The sequence below is a fragment of the Myotis myotis genome, unplaced genomic scaffold (genome assembly GCF_014108235.1).
Source record: "Myotis myotis isolate mMyoMyo1 unplaced genomic scaffold, mMyoMyo1.p scaffold_m19_p_2, whole genome shotgun sequence".
Classification (NCBI taxonomy): Eukaryota; Metazoa; Chordata; class Mammalia; order Chiroptera; family Vespertilionidae; genus Myotis; species Myotis myotis.
The window spans coordinates 88259146-88276365 of NW_023416324.1; the positions used below are offsets into that span (position 1 = coordinate 88259146).

The window sequence follows — 17220 nt, forward strand, 5'->3', positions numbered from 1 at the left end:
CCCCTGGCACTCGGCGCCTCCCGTCACCGACAGGCTTACTTGAGGCCAGACTCAAGCGGCGCAGCCCTGGTACCTTCAGCCACATGATAAATCACCCATATTCATGCTCTCCTGAGAGAATCGCAGATGTATTTTTGGAGAAACAGGAGACGTGGTCCTCTGAAGAGCTGTCATGGTAGAGTCACTTTGGAGCAGACTGCACCGTGCAGCCGGAGCTCAGAGGAGCAGCTTTTACATTTATTTACGTTGAATTTAAAAATGGAAAGAAGCCTGTTATAGGTAAAACACATCGTTGCCTGTGCTTTTGTAACTTTTTGTAAGGTCCCTCTATGACATAGAGGAAGTCATTGTTAATGAATCCCTGTGATAGAGAGTGTGGAGCCAGTGAGAGGAGCCACGGGTACGGACTTCAGGAGGCCCAGTAAGGGGTGTCTGGGCTCTGGTCAGTGTGGGAGGCTCCGAGGCAGGGAGGTCTGATTCAAGCCCTGTCCACCTAAAGCTGACTGGTCCACACTCCCGAGCCCTGGGGGACAGCAGCTGCCCCGCACCCACACTGGGCTGGGGCGGGGGAGGAAGGGGGCGAGCGCTGCACTGTCCTGCCACCTCCTCGAGGCATCTCATGGGCTCAGGATCCATGGACCTGTGATGAACCTCTGCCCTTCAGAGGCCACTGCTCTACCCTTTTGTGTCGTTTGTGAAGTGCAAGTTGTGTAGGTAGTTTTGTGTGACCTTGGAGTAGGCATAACAGCATTCAAAATTATTGGTTTGTCTTTCTGCAATCCCAAAGCATTATCCCCTGTGCTGTAAGTGATGTATTTCACTGTGGCTTTTCCACCCCTGAAGGGCGCTGTGTTGGCACTCACGGAAAATAACTTTGATGACACCATTGCAGAAGGAATAACCTTCATCAAGTTTTATGCTCCATGGTAAGTGGCTCCTTAATTAGAAACTACTTTTCCTAGTGCACTTCAGTTCCTTCGTATTTTTCAGCTCATTAGCCCACCCTCCAGGCTCATCCTGGGGCTCTGTTGTAGGAAATAAGGAAATGTTATCTTTATGCTCCTGTGTTCAGGTATGTTCCAGTTTGTGGTATTCATGACTATTTATGGAAAATTGGGTTAATTTATTTTATAGTTTGGTCTGCTTTTCCGAAAACATAATGGAGGAGAACTATGGTGGTCATATAGGACTTAAGTTGCGGTGCCTGTGTGCTTCGCCAAATAGATGGCTTGTTTTGGTTACATAACCCATAAACATTTGATGTACTTCTGCTCCTTAGTCTATTTTATTTATTTATTTTAAATTCTTTGTTGTTGAAAGTTTTACATATGTCTCCTTTTCCCCTATTGACCTTTCCTCGCGCCACCCCCTGTTGTCTCTGTCCATCGGTCATGCTCATGTGCGTGGATACAAGTCCTCTCTTTTAGATGCCATGGAGAAACCCAGCTGAAATCAGAGCCTTTCCTGCCACACGGTGCTCAGGGACCAGGCAGACAGGGACTGTGCACGGGTTTGGGAACAAAGCACCTGTGTGGGGGGAGGACGAGAGGCCCAGAATTTCCCTGAACTACTGTAGCTTTGGGTATTCTTTAATTCCTTGAAACATAGCAGTAAAACTGAAGGAAATGAAACACTGCATTTGGGAATGCAGGGTGCTGGGAGTGTCCGTTCCGTATTTAAAAGCAGACAGGAAAGGTCACCACATGCCATTTTGCTCTTTAGTTTGCTTCATTTCGGATATTCGTGAAAAACCATAATAGCAGAGATAAAAGTTAATGAGCCCTGCCTGGTTGGCTCTATTGGTTGGAGTGTTGTCTGGGCACCGAAGGGTCTCAGGTTCAATTCCTGGTCAGGGCACATACTTAGGTTGAGGGTTTGATCCCCAGTCGGGTGGATATGGGAGACAACGGATTGATGTTTCTGACATCCATGTTTCTCTCTCACCCTCTCCCTTCCTCTCTAAAATCAGTAAAAATATATATATATCCTCAGATGAGGATAAAAAAGAAAAGGTTTTGAGCACATGACTTGTATGAGTTGTGCTGTTTTAATTCTTAAAAAATAGAAATGCTAGCCCAAGCCAGTTTGGCTCAGTGGATAGAGAGCATTGACCTGCGGACTGAAGGGTCCCAGGCTCAGTTCCAGTCAGGGGCACATGCCTGGGTTGCGGGCTCGATCCCCAGTCAGGGGCGTGCAGGAAGCAGCTGATCAATGATTCTCTCTTATCATTGATGTTTCTATCTCTCTCTCTCCCTCTCCTTTCCTCTCTGAAGTCAATAAAAATGTTATATATATAAAAAAAGAAACACTAGTAAATAATGCCTTTAAAACTATTTTCTATTTTTTTAAAAAAAGAAAGCTATATAGATCAAGTTTGAAGATAGCGGATCCCCTTTTATTGCAGGGGAGCAGTTCTTGTAGTCAGAAAAGGGACACAGGAGTTTTGAATGATTTAGTGCTCACACCACATCACCAAAGCTTGAGGGGAGCTGTGAGGTTGTTTTGAAATGTTGAGACCATACGCAGTCAAATCTAAAATGTTTTTAGCGTCAAGTGATTAAAAAAGCGACGACGTTTGGAGTCCATTTTGTTCCCTGTTCGTTTCCTCCTGTTCACGATGCATTCGTAAACCAGTTGGCCCGATGTACGGATCAGGGACCTGGTTTCAAAACCCAGACTTGTTTTCACACCAGCTTGTTTCCATCAGGTTATCCAGGAGTCTGCTTCAGGCGGACTTTGCCGTCTTTGCTTAGGAGGAGGAAGAAGAGAATGGGAGAATTTGGTGTTTTATAAACTTCTAGGACATTGTTGATAGCCTCATAGAAAAATAAGGCTTGGCAGCGAAATGTCGGTGAGGGACCTCGACCTGGGACTTCAACAAAGTGGTCATTATTCCATTTCCAGGTGTGGCCACTGTAAGAATCTGGCTCCTACCTGGGAAGAGCTCTCTAAAAGGGAATTCCCTGGCTTGGCAGAGGTCAAGGTCGCCGAAGTGGACTGTACTGCTGAGCGCAACATCTGCAGCAAGTACTCGGTGGGTACCTGTGGGTGAAAACACTTCCGGGGACGCTGAGTATCGGAGCTGATCCCGCGTGGAGCTGGAATGTGGTATTGTTGTCTCAACCAAGATAACGCACTGCCCTCCTCCCTCAACAAAGTGCGATGTCTGTGTCCTTTTGAGGTGTTTTGATTTTTTACTTTGAAAAGGAAGAGATGCTCTGAGAGAAAGGCTTTCTCCCTCTGTTACAGGGGACAGGGAATAGGGGGCGGGTCTCGGCCTTGCTTCTGGGCAGTAACTGAGACTCCACCCTGGGGAGCGGGTACCCCTGAATGCACATTCTCACTGACAGTCAGCTGGCTTGTAGTCTTCATCAGAGATAACGAAGTGGCTTTTATTTTTTTACATATGCCAGCATTCTGAAGTCGATGGCTGAATAAGGCAACATTGGAACGTAGACTTCCTCCTGAGAGGGCATCCCCACCAGCCAGTCCTGCATTTGGATTGGTCCTTTAGCTGTTGCCTCCTTCTGAGCTGCTGGCACCGTCTAACAGCCTACACGATTTGTGATTTGTACTGTTCTTTCGGTTGCTTTCCTAAAATACCTTTGAGGCTTCTGATATTTATCACCTCATCAGATTGAGAATAGATGACTTTTTTTTTTTTATCATTGGAAAATGCAGGCATTTTTTTGTGCTTTCAAATTCTCAAAAGAGGAAAGAGGTGAGCTACAGCTGAAAAATATATCTCCTTGAGGGTTTCACTGCTACTCCGTATAGCCTAGGCACTACGGGAAGCTGGTCATAAACGCAGCCTCAGGCCCCATGCTGACTCCACCCGGCCCAGGGGCGCATGCACCAGGCAAGGACTGGGAGGCTCCACTCTGGGGAGGCATCCCTTTGACACTAATCGAGGATGTAATTTTGGATTGGAAGCTGAATAAATAGCCCCACGGCTTTGCTTGCTGAACTAGCTGGTACTTTTTAAATGGAAATTTAACCATAGACTTTCCTGGCCACAACAGGAGGTGTTTTTCTGGCTTTATTTAAGTAATTTGTATCTGATTCAGACCAGTTTTCAAACTGAATTTCCTCTTTACAGGTACGAGGCTACCCCACATTGTTGCTTTTCCGCGGAGGCAAGAGAGTCAGCGAGCACAATGGAGGCAGGGACCTTGACTCGTTGCAATCCTTTGTGCTGCGCCAGGCGAAAGACGAACTATAAAAGCGCAGGTGACGCCGCCCTCCTGCGGGCTCCGGGACTGAGTGGAGGAGCACGCCATGCGGACCTCGGGGAGTTTCAGGTGGTGGTTCCTCAGAAAGCTGGCTGTACTGAACTTGTGGTGTCTTCTGTGTGTGTGTGTTAGCCAACACACTCTACAGAATTTTTATTACGTTTCTCTAAGTAAATATGATCCCTTTGCAAACTAAGTATTTTCAGTGGCAATCTATCATCCCCTTTAACCTTCTCTTGAGGGAAGCTAAATGGTTTCCTTTGAGACTAAAACAGTTGAGGAAAAGCGAATCGCTGGACTATTTTTGGCTCCTGAGTGATTCTGGCGAAACCATCATCCAAAGCACAGTTTTGAACTGCCCACGAGTCTGGAGAGGTAGTCGCATGGCGTATTGTCATTCTTCTGATCTCAAGGTCACAGCTAATCATGTGGTTGGTCTGTATCTTGGAGCAGATTTAAAAACAAACCCCTGCACCTCTGGAAGGCGCCTTACCAGCCACTCCTGGATTTTGTTTCTGTTAGTACTTCCCTCATCGCGAGAGGTTTGCCATAACGAAAGCAGCGGTACTTTTGACGTGTGCCTGAGTGAGGTCACGCTGATGCCATAATCTTATGTGTGTGTCGATATTTGTCAGATCAGTTATTACTGTTCGAGGGATACTTCTGTCTGTTTCTCCTGGGTGAAAGGTTTCATTAGTTATGTTAACATTAAGTCAGGATCCACGTGAAGATTTTAAGTCCATGTTTAAGATTTGCTATCTCCTGTGGAAAATGTGGGCCTGGAAAGTTCCACGAGGCTTGTCCTGACTGTTCTGTTAACTCCTAGAAAGATTTCGGTGGTATCTGTCACCTGGGGAAAAGGACTAGATGAGCAGGTCCGGTATCAGGGGCCAGGGGACTTCGGCAGCCCTGCTACAGGGCCCTAACAAAGCAGTTTTAGTTCTGCTCCTCGGTAGTCCTAGGCCAGGGGTGGGGAATGTCCGGCCCAAGGGCCGTATAAAGGCCTGAGAAATCATTTGGTCTGGCCCTGCCACGGCCTTAGGGGTGAATTAATTTAATGTTTGACCAGATATAGCAGGCTAATTTTTAAGTTGATAATTTTGTATGGCCTGTGAATGGTGTTATAAATAACCAAATGGCCCTTGGCAGAAAAAAAGGTTCCCCATCCCCGTTAAAGGCTCTGTACATCGTCTGCCTTCATGGAGATTGACCCTCTGCTGTCTGAGGAGTGGGATTAACTTTACCTAAAGACCAAAGAATGAAGTAGGCGGGGCTGAGTCAGAGCTGAAGTAGGCTGTGTTACCATCAATGCTAATGCTCTTATAATTCATGCCTCTCTAGTTATTAAACATTTTTACCATCACCCTTGGAAATAACCATAGAACTAGGCTCCCTGTATGTTCTTTGCCATCAAGTTACCTTTCATAATAACCCCTCTGTCTACCACTCTCACCCCACCTCCCGTGCTTGGGGGAGCCAGTCACTTGACAAAGTAACTGGTGGTAAGAATCTTAGACACAAGAAGCATCTGCTGTCTGCAGCAGATGACAACAGAGCAGGATCTCGACCAGCCTCTGCCTTAAGGAAATCTTTATTAATTGTGTGTGGATCACAGATGTTCTTGTTAAAAAACCAACTTTTCAGGAGAAGCACAATCCTCATGAGTGGCTTCCGCTTTGCATCACGAGTCTTGTATTGAAAGAAAATCAAAGTGGTACAATTTGTTTACACTCTGATACTTTCTAAATAAACTCTTTTTTTTAAAAAAAAAAAAAAGTCTGGTCTTTCCTTAAATGTTACAGCAAAACAGATATAAAATAGACAATAAATTATAGTTTATATTTACAAAAAAGCTGTAAGTGCAAACAGTTATAGATCATACATGTATTATTTAATCAGCTTAATATGAAATTGGTTTCCTAGTATATGATTGTGAGAAAGACATTTAAAAAATATTCTAAAATTAATCTGAGTCTTACTTTCTACAAGAGAAAACTGATTTCGATTCATCAACAGCATGGCCATCCAAACCCATTCCTAAAGGCTAGCGCCCCTCGCTCAGTTTATGTCCTTTGTTGGTTCTCACCTGTGACACGGAATGCTGTACAGTAAAAGGGCAAGACCGGTTTTACTGAAGTAGATGAGATATGAGAGCCAGCGTTCCTGAAGTTACTGTGCTCTCAGAGCCGTTCCGAACAGGAGGAGGTGCAGCACTGCGTTCACCTGTCACCTGGGTGCCGTGGTGGCCACTGAGGATGCCCCACCCAGTGGCTCCCCTCAGGGCACCAGCCTTCTGCTGGTGGTGCTCGCAAAGGAAACCGCAAATGGGGGAGGACTGACGTGTGGAAATCACTTGGTTTGTTTTAACTGAAATAATTCTATTTTCACACCAACAGAACGCCAGCACAAACAGGTAACAGCAGTTACTGGACAAAAGGCACTTCCACATGGCCCTGATTATGGCTTGGGCTGTTGATCTTATATGAAACTGGCCTTCCTGGGAATGAAATCCTTGAATAGAGGCATTCCCCTCGCCCCGAATTTCTCTTAACTGTAGATCTATTTTTGAGAAACATTCTAAATTGGCTGATACTTCAGCCAAGAATACTTACACTTCTTTAAAATTATTTTCCCAGTTTACTCAGTAATACCACAAATAGCTTGATAGAAAGCTAAAACTAATTTTGGTGGGCTTTTATGGGGGAAGAGGAACCCTTCAAAGTTCTGTTTCTGCAATGTCCAGATTCCATATTACAGACATTCAAATAGCCTCCTACAGACCAACTACTCACGTTATTTACTACATGGGCAAATCATTACTGAGCCCCTTTAACGTCTTCCTTGGGCAGTAAGGCACCAACCGGCAAGAGATGGTTTCAAAGTCATCATCCCACTTTCACTGCGTCAGTGTGCTGCTTAAGGCAGGTGTAAGCTAGGAGCCCAAGGCAATACCTCTGACCCCAGCAACCAGTTTCAAGTTAGTGGCATCCACAAGCTCTTACAACCATATTCCTGTATTTCTTCAAGATAACATTGGAGTTGTCATCAAAGTAAAGAACTGAGATGGCATTTAGTTTAGTTGGCGCACAGCACGGTTTAGGGACATACTCAGGATTCATAAGGTGAACCTGTTCCAAAACAGAAGGAGGAAATCGTTCCATCAGAAATGACCTGGTCTTGGCTTACTCCTACCTATGCAGTGACAAAAGGCTCTGAGAGCTCACCAGTGTCTGGACGATCGCATGGTTCGTGGCATTCATATGTGCATTGAGTGGGAAGGAGCATTCGCCATCACAGTAATTGGCAGCATAGCCCTTGGGTGCAATGATCCAGTCCTTAATTTAAAAAAGCAAAAGCAAGCAACAAAGAGACGATTAACATACACTCCTTACATCATCTGTGCTCTCAGTAATCCTGTGAGAAAAATTACTCCCATGGACAGCTAAGGAGACAGATGCAGGGAGGTCAGTTTCACAGGCAGGTGGCGAAGCTGGGTATGAACCTGATGGTGTAACTACAGAGCCCTTGCTCTTTCCACAGGCCCAAATGGCATTTAGCTGCTACCTGCCTGCCAAGCCTGGAAGCACATGGGGCTGGCTTTATGTACTTGGCCTCAACGGAGCCTCTCCAGGAGCCCGGAGTACTCCCTGTCATGCCACCTGCATATGGAAACTATCTTCTGTCACTTGTCATCTGTAATTTGCTTCTTATAAACTGTGGTGACTCTCAGGTGTGGGGCAAAACCTTTGTGCTCTTGTAGACCATTTGGGTGAGCCATTGCAGAAGTTTAATTATTGATCCATTTTCCCAACCCTTTCTCAAAACAATTTGTTTAATTGGTAAATGTAAATACATACCCTGTGGACTTTGAAAGAATGAGGAAAGAGTATTGAAAAAGGTGGCTATTGATTTTGAGGTACACAGAGCTGGGGAACCCTGGGCTCCCTGGAAAGGTGCCAATAAGGGCTGTGTGCACACGTAAGCCAGGCTTTCACCCACCTCACTCCAAGAGCCTGGGCATTTGGAAGGGCTCCTATGTACCTTCATGGGAAGAACCATCTCAGTCCTAAAGCTCAAGATCTCGGATGATGGCTGCTGCCATGAAGATGAGAAGGGCCCACTGAGAAAGGAACTTTGTCCCCCTTGTACCAAGAACTCACCTGCCATCCCAGGTCTTGAAAGCTCACATAAAGCTCATGCTTCCTGCAGGCTGTTTTTAACTCACTGCTGTTGTAATCTGTTGGAAAAGATAAAAACATTAACTCATTCATTCCCTCACCAGGCACTGTATTAGGCTCAGGATAGCAGTGCACAAGGCCTCGGCAAGACACAAATTTGGTCACCAAACAGCTCCATCAGGTTTCCGGTAGCTTGGGTGTTTTACACACTCTGTCTTGTCCACTCTGGGTTTAGTGCTGGGCACACTCGCAAATGATACATAATATTGACCTGAATGGAATCTTTTAAGCAACAGATGTTTGTTGTGACCCCCTGATGTGTGCAAGGTCTATGAAGGGGGTGTTCCAAGATGCCCCAAACACTCTGGACTCCTGATATGGAAGACATCATATTTGCAGTAAAAGAATTATCCCAGGCAGTATTTGCTATATTTCTAACAGGAAGAGTCTTGAAGTTGTACAGGGGTTTTAAAGATAGCTGCTGGGCCAGGGAAGTATCCTGAAGGAAGTATAATGAGCAGGCCCTGACCCGGAGGCCCAGGAGTGGGGGAGAGGGAGACGCTGCAGCAGAGGCCATCCTCATCGGCACTGTCCTCCGGCCTCTCTGCATTTAACCTGCACTTAAGCAACAACTCCTAAGCCAGTAGTGCCAGTGAGATCTGCTGCTGTGTATATGCCCCTGTGTGCAATTCAGGAGCTACCAGTCTGGCTTAACCTAATCATTGGCAAGAGGAATGGCAATGCCCTGATTCATTAGGCCAGTGGTCGGCAAACTGGCTTGGGAGCCACATGCGGCTCTTTGGCCCCTTGAGTGTGGCTCTTCCTAAGCCTTAGGAGTACCCTAATTAAGTTAATAACAAGGTACCTACCTATATAGTTTAAGTTTAAAAAATTTGGCTCTTGAAATTTCAATCATTGTACTGTTGATATTTGGCTCTGTTGACTAATGAGTTTGCTGACCACTGCATTAGGCCAATTGTAGCGCTCTTGTGTGACATGCCCTTGGCTAGGCACATGGTGAAAAGGAAGATAGGTTAGACAACACTTTTGTCCTCCAGGAACTTAGAGAATCAAAAGGGTAGTGTGAGACATGTACAAGTTCAGGGTGGGAGTGAGAGGAAAGAGAGCAGTTCTATTGGAATGGGTTTAAAGATGTGAAGAGTCAGTGGACATAATGTCAGCGAAACTTGATCTTGATTGACTTAGAACACTAACCAAACATTCGAATTTTCTACCAGAGGTATTAGGTAAATCTTTAAAAGTTTTTTTTTGTCAGGGAGTGACACGTTCAGAGCTGGGATTCTAAAGGACAGATCTGATGATAGTGGTGTTTGAGAGTTCCAGAGAGGGGAGAGGGATGAAAGGTAAGAAGACTTTGGAGAAAAGCTCTTAATCTACAATGAACTTTGATGAATACGAGAGCCTGGGGCCATTTGCATGCTACCTCTTTTTTATCACATGAGCCAATAAATTACCTGAATACTTAAAGTCTGTCTGAACTGAGTTTTCTGTTACTTGCACCCCTGGACCTCCTGGCCCTGAAGCAGAACTCAACATGCAGATTTCATGATTTTATAAGAGAAAGAGACGAACAGTACCAACTCAGCCTAGCGACCTATCCTGGGAGGATAGACAGGCTATCTTCTGTAGTGGTTTCTAGTTCTAAGTTTATTCATTCTCCTCACCTGCCTTCTTCACTTCACAGAACCACTCTCACTGTAAGTTAAAGTACCTGGTAGAAGTGAATGCAAAACCACACTGGAGGGAATTTTTCACAAGGCAGGACACCATGGACTCTCTCAGTAAAAATAAGCACACACCAACACCACAAAACAAGACAAATTCCTCCTGTTGAAAATAATCTCTCAATGAAAAGAATTAACCACACAAAGAAAGTATCCTGAGAGAGAGTTGGAGTGCAAGATAGAAAATATAGGATCCAAGAGATTCAGGCAAGAGTAGTCTCTGAATGTGGTTACAGAAAATGAATATCTAAAATAATGAAAGAGTTAAGAAACAGAACTGTAAAGCAAGATAATAGGGAAAAGAACAGGTGAATTTGAAACAGAGCCAAATAAAATTTTATAAGAACCACTATCACTGAAAATAACAAAAGGGATGAGCTAAACATCAGATTAGATATAACTGAAGTGAGAATTAAAGAATTGATCAATATTTGAAGAAACTTGCCAAAATAAAGCCGAGTCAGATGGCCAGAAAACACATCTATCTGTAAAGAGATGTGGAAGATAGAATAAAAAGTCAAACATTATTTCTAGTAGAAACCTCTGAGGAGACTAATGAGGAGAACTAATAGTTGCAGGCATACATACCTATGAATTTTCTAAAAAAGTATGCCTTTCTGAAAAAAGGCAAACTTCTTTAAATTGAGAAGGCCCAAATGAGTCCTAAGCAAAGTAAGTAAATTCCTATCTAACCATATCTGGTGAAACTAGTATATCAAACACATAAATTCTTAAAAGCAACACTGAGATGAATATAAAATTATCTACAAAGGAACACAAAGTAGATAGCAAATTTCTCAACAGAAATAGAGAACATAAAAAATATCAAAAATTATGCCATCAAACTAGAATTCCATACCCAGCTATAGAAGCCATCTATTGTTTGGCTACACAGGTTCCAAGAACACTTATCATTTGGGGAAATTCCTAGGTAGTTAGGAATCAAGGTCCCATTTCCAACCACAGATAGCTACTGTATTTGTCCCCTGGCAGTTAGAGTATAGCCTCCTGACTTCATCAACCCAATGCACCCACTTTTGAGAGAGTGACTCAAAGGGGAAACTAAGAATGGGTGACATGGCAGCAAGTGTTCAGGGTGCTGGCCCCAGTGATAGCATTCAAACCACAATGTCCACATGACCAGGTCCAAGCTAGACCTTGATTTTAAGTTTGGTTCTCCAGCCTCGTTGGTTGGATGAGTTCCCTGATACATGTAAATTATTTTTCACTTTAAGTAAATTAGAGTTTGCTTCTATTCCAAGTAATCAAGAGCCCTGAGTAGCTAAATTATTATCCATAGAGAATAGGGAACACAGGGTGGAGTGGGACCATTATTTCATATAGGATTGGTGAGCTCATCCTTCTGTTGGAGTATCTCTTAAGCAGAGACCTGAAGGAACGTTGAGGGTGGGGCATGAGTCTATCTGAGGGAAGAATAATTCATACAGCAGGAATGACAAATGAGAAGGCCCCGAGGAAGTACCCGCTTGGCATATTCCAGGAACATCTGATGGAGACTGCTATGTGTTTATTAAAAACCCATCTATCTACCCCTGGGGCACAGAGCTATTTGACATTCCCAACTGCAGTTAGGTGTGGTCATGTGGCTGAGTTCTGCCCATAAATGTGGAGAGAAGGGAGGTAGGTATGTCGCTCCCAGGCCTGGCCTCCTAAACTCGCCTGCAGCCCTCCACTTGCTCTTTCTTCTCCTGCCAGCTACAGGCAAGAGTCAGTCTTCCGAAGACTCTATGGTCCGGGTCCTGTTGTACCCTTGAAGGTGTCCTATGTTAGATAAGTTATATGATCCCCCTACTTATAGTCTCAGCCTGGAATGTTCCCTGCCCAAACTCATTTGGCCTGTGTCCCCCAACATAAACTTCCTCTAAAAGACCTTCTCTGTGCTGGGGACCATGATCACCCCAAAATCAAACCTGGAATTGTTAGCCATGTGAAAGGCAGGGATTTCTAGGCCAGGTCAGTCAGGCAGTGAAATATAATAAAGAATATATCTGGTCTTGACAAAGCATGGATGGACCTGGAGAGCATTATGCTAAGCAAAATAAGCCAGTCAGAGAAGGATAAGTATCACATGATCTCACTCATCTGTGGGATACAATGAATAACATAAATTGATGAACAAAAATAGATTCAGAGACATAGAATCATCGAACAGACTGTCAAATCTCAGAGGGAAGGCAGGAGTGGAAGGTGGGGGTGGGAGGGCAGTGTTGAGAGGGTAAGAGATCAACCAAAGAACTGGTATGCATATAAGCATAACCAATGAACACAGACAATGGGGGGGGGGGGAGGCGGGGCAGGCTGAGAGAGGACAATGGGGGGAGGAACATATGTAATATTTTCAACAATAATTTAAAAAAAAAGAATATATCTGGTCTTTGTCCTGGTTCCTGGCACAAAGCTATGAAAACCATGGAATTTCTTAATTGATAATTCCAATATATGATGGTTCCTAGATAGCTTCAGGATAGGGGCTGGTCACCAGAAAGACTAACCACGTGATTAGAGGGTTGGGCCAGCCTGATCTCCATGGAGGGAGACTGGATAACATGGCCAGGGATTTAATCAATCATGCATAGCAATGAGACCCACATAAAAACTCTGGACACTGAAGCTCTGTGGAACTTTTGGGTTGACAAACAGACTGGCATGCTGGGAGAGAGAACCTCCCAGGTTCCATGAGGAGAGGGCATGGAACCCTCCTCTCCCACCCCCTCTCCCCCAACGCTGGAAAGCTTGCTCTATGCAGCTCTTCCTCGTGTGCATCCTTTATAATAAAACTGTGATCCTAAGTACTAGGTGTACTGGTTAATAATGAGGATTTTTTTCAATAGATGGAGTTACATACATTTGATATGTATGCTATTTTGTTGTAGTGACCAGCTTTAAAACGTCATATGTCAAATTTGCTGAAGTTGTTAACATCATAGTAATTTTTATGCTTAAAAATGTCAAATTTCATGCCAAAAAAAGAGCATTTGCGGGAACTTTTAATTCATTACTTTATTTTGAAGAAAAGTGCTGCTGAATACTTCAGGAAACTTATGGTGAACATGCTCCATCTCAAGATACTTGTGAACGCTGGTTTAAACGCTTTCAAAGTGATGATTTCTATGTGAAAGACAAAGAACGTCAACCGAAAAAGTTTGAGGACCAACAATTACAAGCATTATTGGATGAAGATGCATGTCAAACTCAAAAACAACTTGCAGAAAGATTAAACGTTGCTCAGCAAACAATTCTGATAGTTTACAAGCAATGGGAAAGATTTTAAAGTAATTTTGCATCATGATGATGCTCCATCACACACTTCAAAACCAGTTAAAGACATATTAAAAGATCTTGCCTGGGAAGCAGTAACCCACCGCTGTATTCACGAGACCCTGCTCCTTCAGATTACCACTTGTTCCGATGGATGGCACACACACTTTCTGAGCAGCACTTCAAAACGTACAAAGAAATGGAATATTGGGTCTCTGAATGGTTTGCCTCAAAACAAGAAAAGTTCTATTGGGACGGTATCCACAAATTACCTGAAAAATGGGGAAAATGTGTAGCTAGCGATGGACATTACTTTGAATAAAGCACTTTTGATGTTTCTCTTGAAATTATCGTGTTTTCTTTGATTACGAAATCTGACATTATTCACCGGTACACCTAGTATAGTGCTTTCCTGAGTTCTGTGTTATTCCAGTGAATTATCAAACCTAAAGTGGGGGGGAGGGGGGTGGTGGTGGTCATGGGAACCCCTGAGTTTGTAGCCAAGTCAGACATAATTGGCAGGCTGGGGACCCCATTTGCAGCTGGCATCTAAAGTGAGAGCGGTCTTGTTGGGGACCTTACCCTTGAACTTGTGGGTCTGGGTCAGTTCCAGGGGGTTGGTGTGATGACTGAATTGGATTGCAGGACACCTAGTGCTGTCAGAACCAAGACAGGGACGACTTCTGCACGTCTGGATTCCCAGTGTCTCCAGCACCCAGAACCACGGAGATGGAGTGAAAAGCTTCACTTCTGCCCCCACCTGTCCTCACTGTCTGAACCTCCTGCTCACTCACTCCATGCTCAACAAAGAGGACTTTCTCCATAAGAACAGTTGTTTCTTTTAGAGCCAGATGCTGGCATTTTGTTGATAAGTAACAATGTGTGTGTGTGGCGGGGGGGAGAGGAATTGGGCTCCTGTTTTTCTTCCTACAGACACACTCAGTCCAGACTTAAGTTTCCTTATAACTCCATATTAAGTGCTGGCGGAGGATGTATAAATATTTGTGAAGGTCAATTCTCCTCAAAATACTTGTCCTCTGCTCAGGGCCAGGACCCCGAGTTCCACAGTGGAATTACGCTGCCATGTCTTGTTTTGTTTGTAGGGATTCACAGATTGCAGAGAAACACCCCCACCCTCTCCTTGATATGTGGTTAGATGGATGGTCTGGGTAGAGCCAGTGAAAATTATGCAGTTAAAATTGAACAGGCACATAGCTAGCCACTTCAGTGGGATAAAGGAAGGCAGCAGAGCTTTGTCCAAATGGCTCACCAGTCAAGGGAAGGGCCGAGAAGAGAAGGCCTAGAGATGAAGAGATGCAAACCTACTAACCAGAGCAACAGAGCAGAGGCTGGCAATGCCATCCCCGGGCAGCAGTCCTTGGTCTGACTCGGGGGCTGCCTGTTTCTGATTCACGAGAACCACCAGGGAGGGAGTCTGAGCCCCATCCAGACCTGCACGTCAGAATGACCAGGAATGGGTCCCCTGCTGCCCGGGTGAGTCTGCGGACTCCAGACCTTGAGCTGAGAGGCTCACACAGACGCAGCGTCAGCCCACGCACACGCTCTGTCCCAACTGCACGTTCCCGGGCGCAGCTACGGTGAAGGTCGGTTTTGGTTCTGAGAGAAATTTTCAGGGGATCTGGCTCTTTCAAAGTGGAACATGAAAAGCGAAATCTGGCTCTCTAATCCTTCCATGTGGTTCCTTGGCCTAAGAGTGGAAGGCAGGGCAAGTGCCACCAACCCCATTGGGAATCTGGCCCAGCCAGACTAGGCCCAAGACGGTCATCCAGAGTAACCTGGACAAGCAGGGCCCAGCCATAGGTGGGCTTGGGCAACACACTCTTAGGTGACCAGGTAACAAAATATAACAGCCATGAAAACCCAGGATAAGCTCCTCCACCACCAGAGGCAGGCGGCTGCTAGTGCACGCGGAGCAGGCGGGAAACAGTCTCCCACCACAGCCCTTCCCGCTTCCCGTTCATCAGCAGCGTCTTCCTCGCCCTCAGCAGCACCGCCTCCCAGCGCCCACTTCACAACCGGCTCCAGCAGGGAAAGCTTCGGAGACCAGAGACCGCTTCAGACCTCAATCTTTGCTCTTGTTTCCAAATAAACATTACAAACGTTTAAACGGAGTTTGAATTGGTTGCATCTCATAGGAAGCTTCAGAGCTGCAACCGGGGAAGGTGAGAAACATTAGAGTTCCAAGACACGCTGCCTGGTCACCCTAGGGAAGGCCTTTCAGCCAGAGCTCCGCGCTCCGCGGTGGGAAAGGCATCGGGACTGCCAGGCGGACCGCACGGTCCCTCTCGGGAAGAAGGGAAGTAGAAGAGAGTGGGCGAGAGGGCCAGGCTGCAGCGCCCGAAGTGTGTCTTTATTAAGTCTATTCTTCCAGGACTTTGCCAAGAGGGGGGTTGCATCTCCTCCAGCCTTCTGAACGATGAAACCAGTGGTACTGACACACAGAAGTACCATGTCCATTGCTAATGGTCAAACTGGTAACCAGTGTCTTCCATTTCCCACTGTGGCATCAGCTGCCTCAGTGGCTGTGCCATCATTCTCCACAGCCTCGCCTGTGTCTTATGATCTGTGACTCCGGGTTACCTGGGGGCTGGGGACACCCAGAGGTGCTGGGAGGCGAGCGCAAAATGAGCTGCTCGCAGATGCGTCTTCCTGGCATCCAGCTGACGGCAGGAGGGTGTGATGATCAGGCATCTTGTCCTTGCACTGCAGACACCTGAACGCCCACATCTGAGAGTCGTGCTCAGAGGGTGGGGAAGGGGATCAGTCACATCTGGTGGGCGGCCCCAGGGGCTGATACTGCGGCTCCCAGCACAGAGAGCTGGTCACGAATCCCTGTGTGCATCCTCATTCCCATCTTCTGGCCCCTCCTAGGCCACCTTGTCCCCCTTCTGTTTCCTTTGTACGTTCCACGCAGGCTATGGCTGAGAGACGGTCTTCTCGGTTCTGGCTGGGAGCTCTTTCTTCTCAGCTCCGTTGGTGACCCTGGCCCTGTGGTCATTCTTCCCTATGATGGCTGGGCCCATGTGACAATGGGGGCCACCCCACAAGCCCCACTCAGCTCAAGCAAGCAGGACACTGCAGGGAGCATTTCTCTAATTCAGTGCGGGGAGGGCAGGGTGCTCTGACTGCTGCGTGCACCGCTGGCCTGCCACCTCCTCACAGCGTCTCGGTCCCCAGGCAGCGGCCACGTACACTGCATGTTTGCCTCCACCCCAAACACGAGGGGCACATCCCACAGCCCTAAGAGGACATCGGGGTCAATTCCATCTGCACTCCCTGTATCTGGCCCTGGAAAGCCACACATGCAGGAGCCGTGTGCTAGGAGAGCCTGGGCGTTGCCGGTTTATTTCTGAGGCGGAATCACTTAGTGCACTGAACGGCAGGCTTCCCTTGCACGAAAGACCAGGAGGGTCTTAGGGCAATGAGCCCTGGATGTGAAGGGCGATGATACTGATGTGCAGGGCAGGTGACATGCAGGGAGGCTGTGCGGCCAGCTTGAGGGGCACCATCGCAGCAGAGTCTGGACCGTGCACCCACCACCTGAGGACCCCAGGGAGGTGGCTGCACCTAAGCCACAGCAGCTCAAGCCCAGCCCCGGTCCCGGGGATCCAGGCAGCCCACCCACTTTCCTTTCCAACCCCAACAGCGGAGGAGGAGAGAGAAACCACAGGCGGAGGGAAGACATGGAGAGGGGAAAGGCAGAAAAGAAACAAAGGCAGGGCAACCATCCAAAATTAGGTGAGAGGGCAGAAGGGCGGCGCCTCC

At 46.3% G+C, this 17220-nt stretch overlaps 2 protein-coding genes across 4 annotated transcripts in view; one reads left to right on the top strand and one right to left on the bottom strand.

Annotated features, from left to right (window-relative positions):
• Window positions 1–5613, top strand: part of TXNDC5 (thioredoxin domain containing 5) — a 38019-nt gene extending 32406 nt beyond the window's left edge. Inside the window, exons 8-10 of one of the 3 annotated variants that reach the window (XM_036351635.1) lie at window positions 844–926; window positions 2905–3034; window positions 4100–4366. In XM_036351635.1, coding sequence (XP_036207528.1) covers window positions 844–926; window positions 2905–3034; window positions 4100–4222 — 336 coding nt within the window. In that variant the 3' untranslated portion in view covers window positions 4223–4366. Of the gene's footprint in view, window positions 1–843; window positions 927–2904; window positions 3035–4099 lie in introns of all 3 variants that reach the window. The other 2 variants (XM_036351634.1, XM_036351636.1) reach the window with 2 other exon arrangements.
• A 194-nt stretch (window positions 5614–5807) lies between these two features.
• BMP6 (bone morphogenetic protein 6) overlaps window positions 5808–17220 on the bottom strand; it is a 162020-nt gene continuing 150607 nt past the window's right edge. Inside the window, exons 5-7 of the mRNA XM_036351633.1 lie at window positions 8393–8469; window positions 7457–7567; window positions 5808–7360 (exon numbers count right to left, since the gene is read on the bottom strand). Of these exons, the coding sequence (XP_036207526.1) occupies window positions 7211–7360; window positions 7457–7567; window positions 8393–8469 (338 nt within the window). The 3' untranslated portion in view covers window positions 5808–7210. The remainder of the gene's footprint in view (window positions 7361–7456; window positions 7568–8392; window positions 8470–17220) is intronic.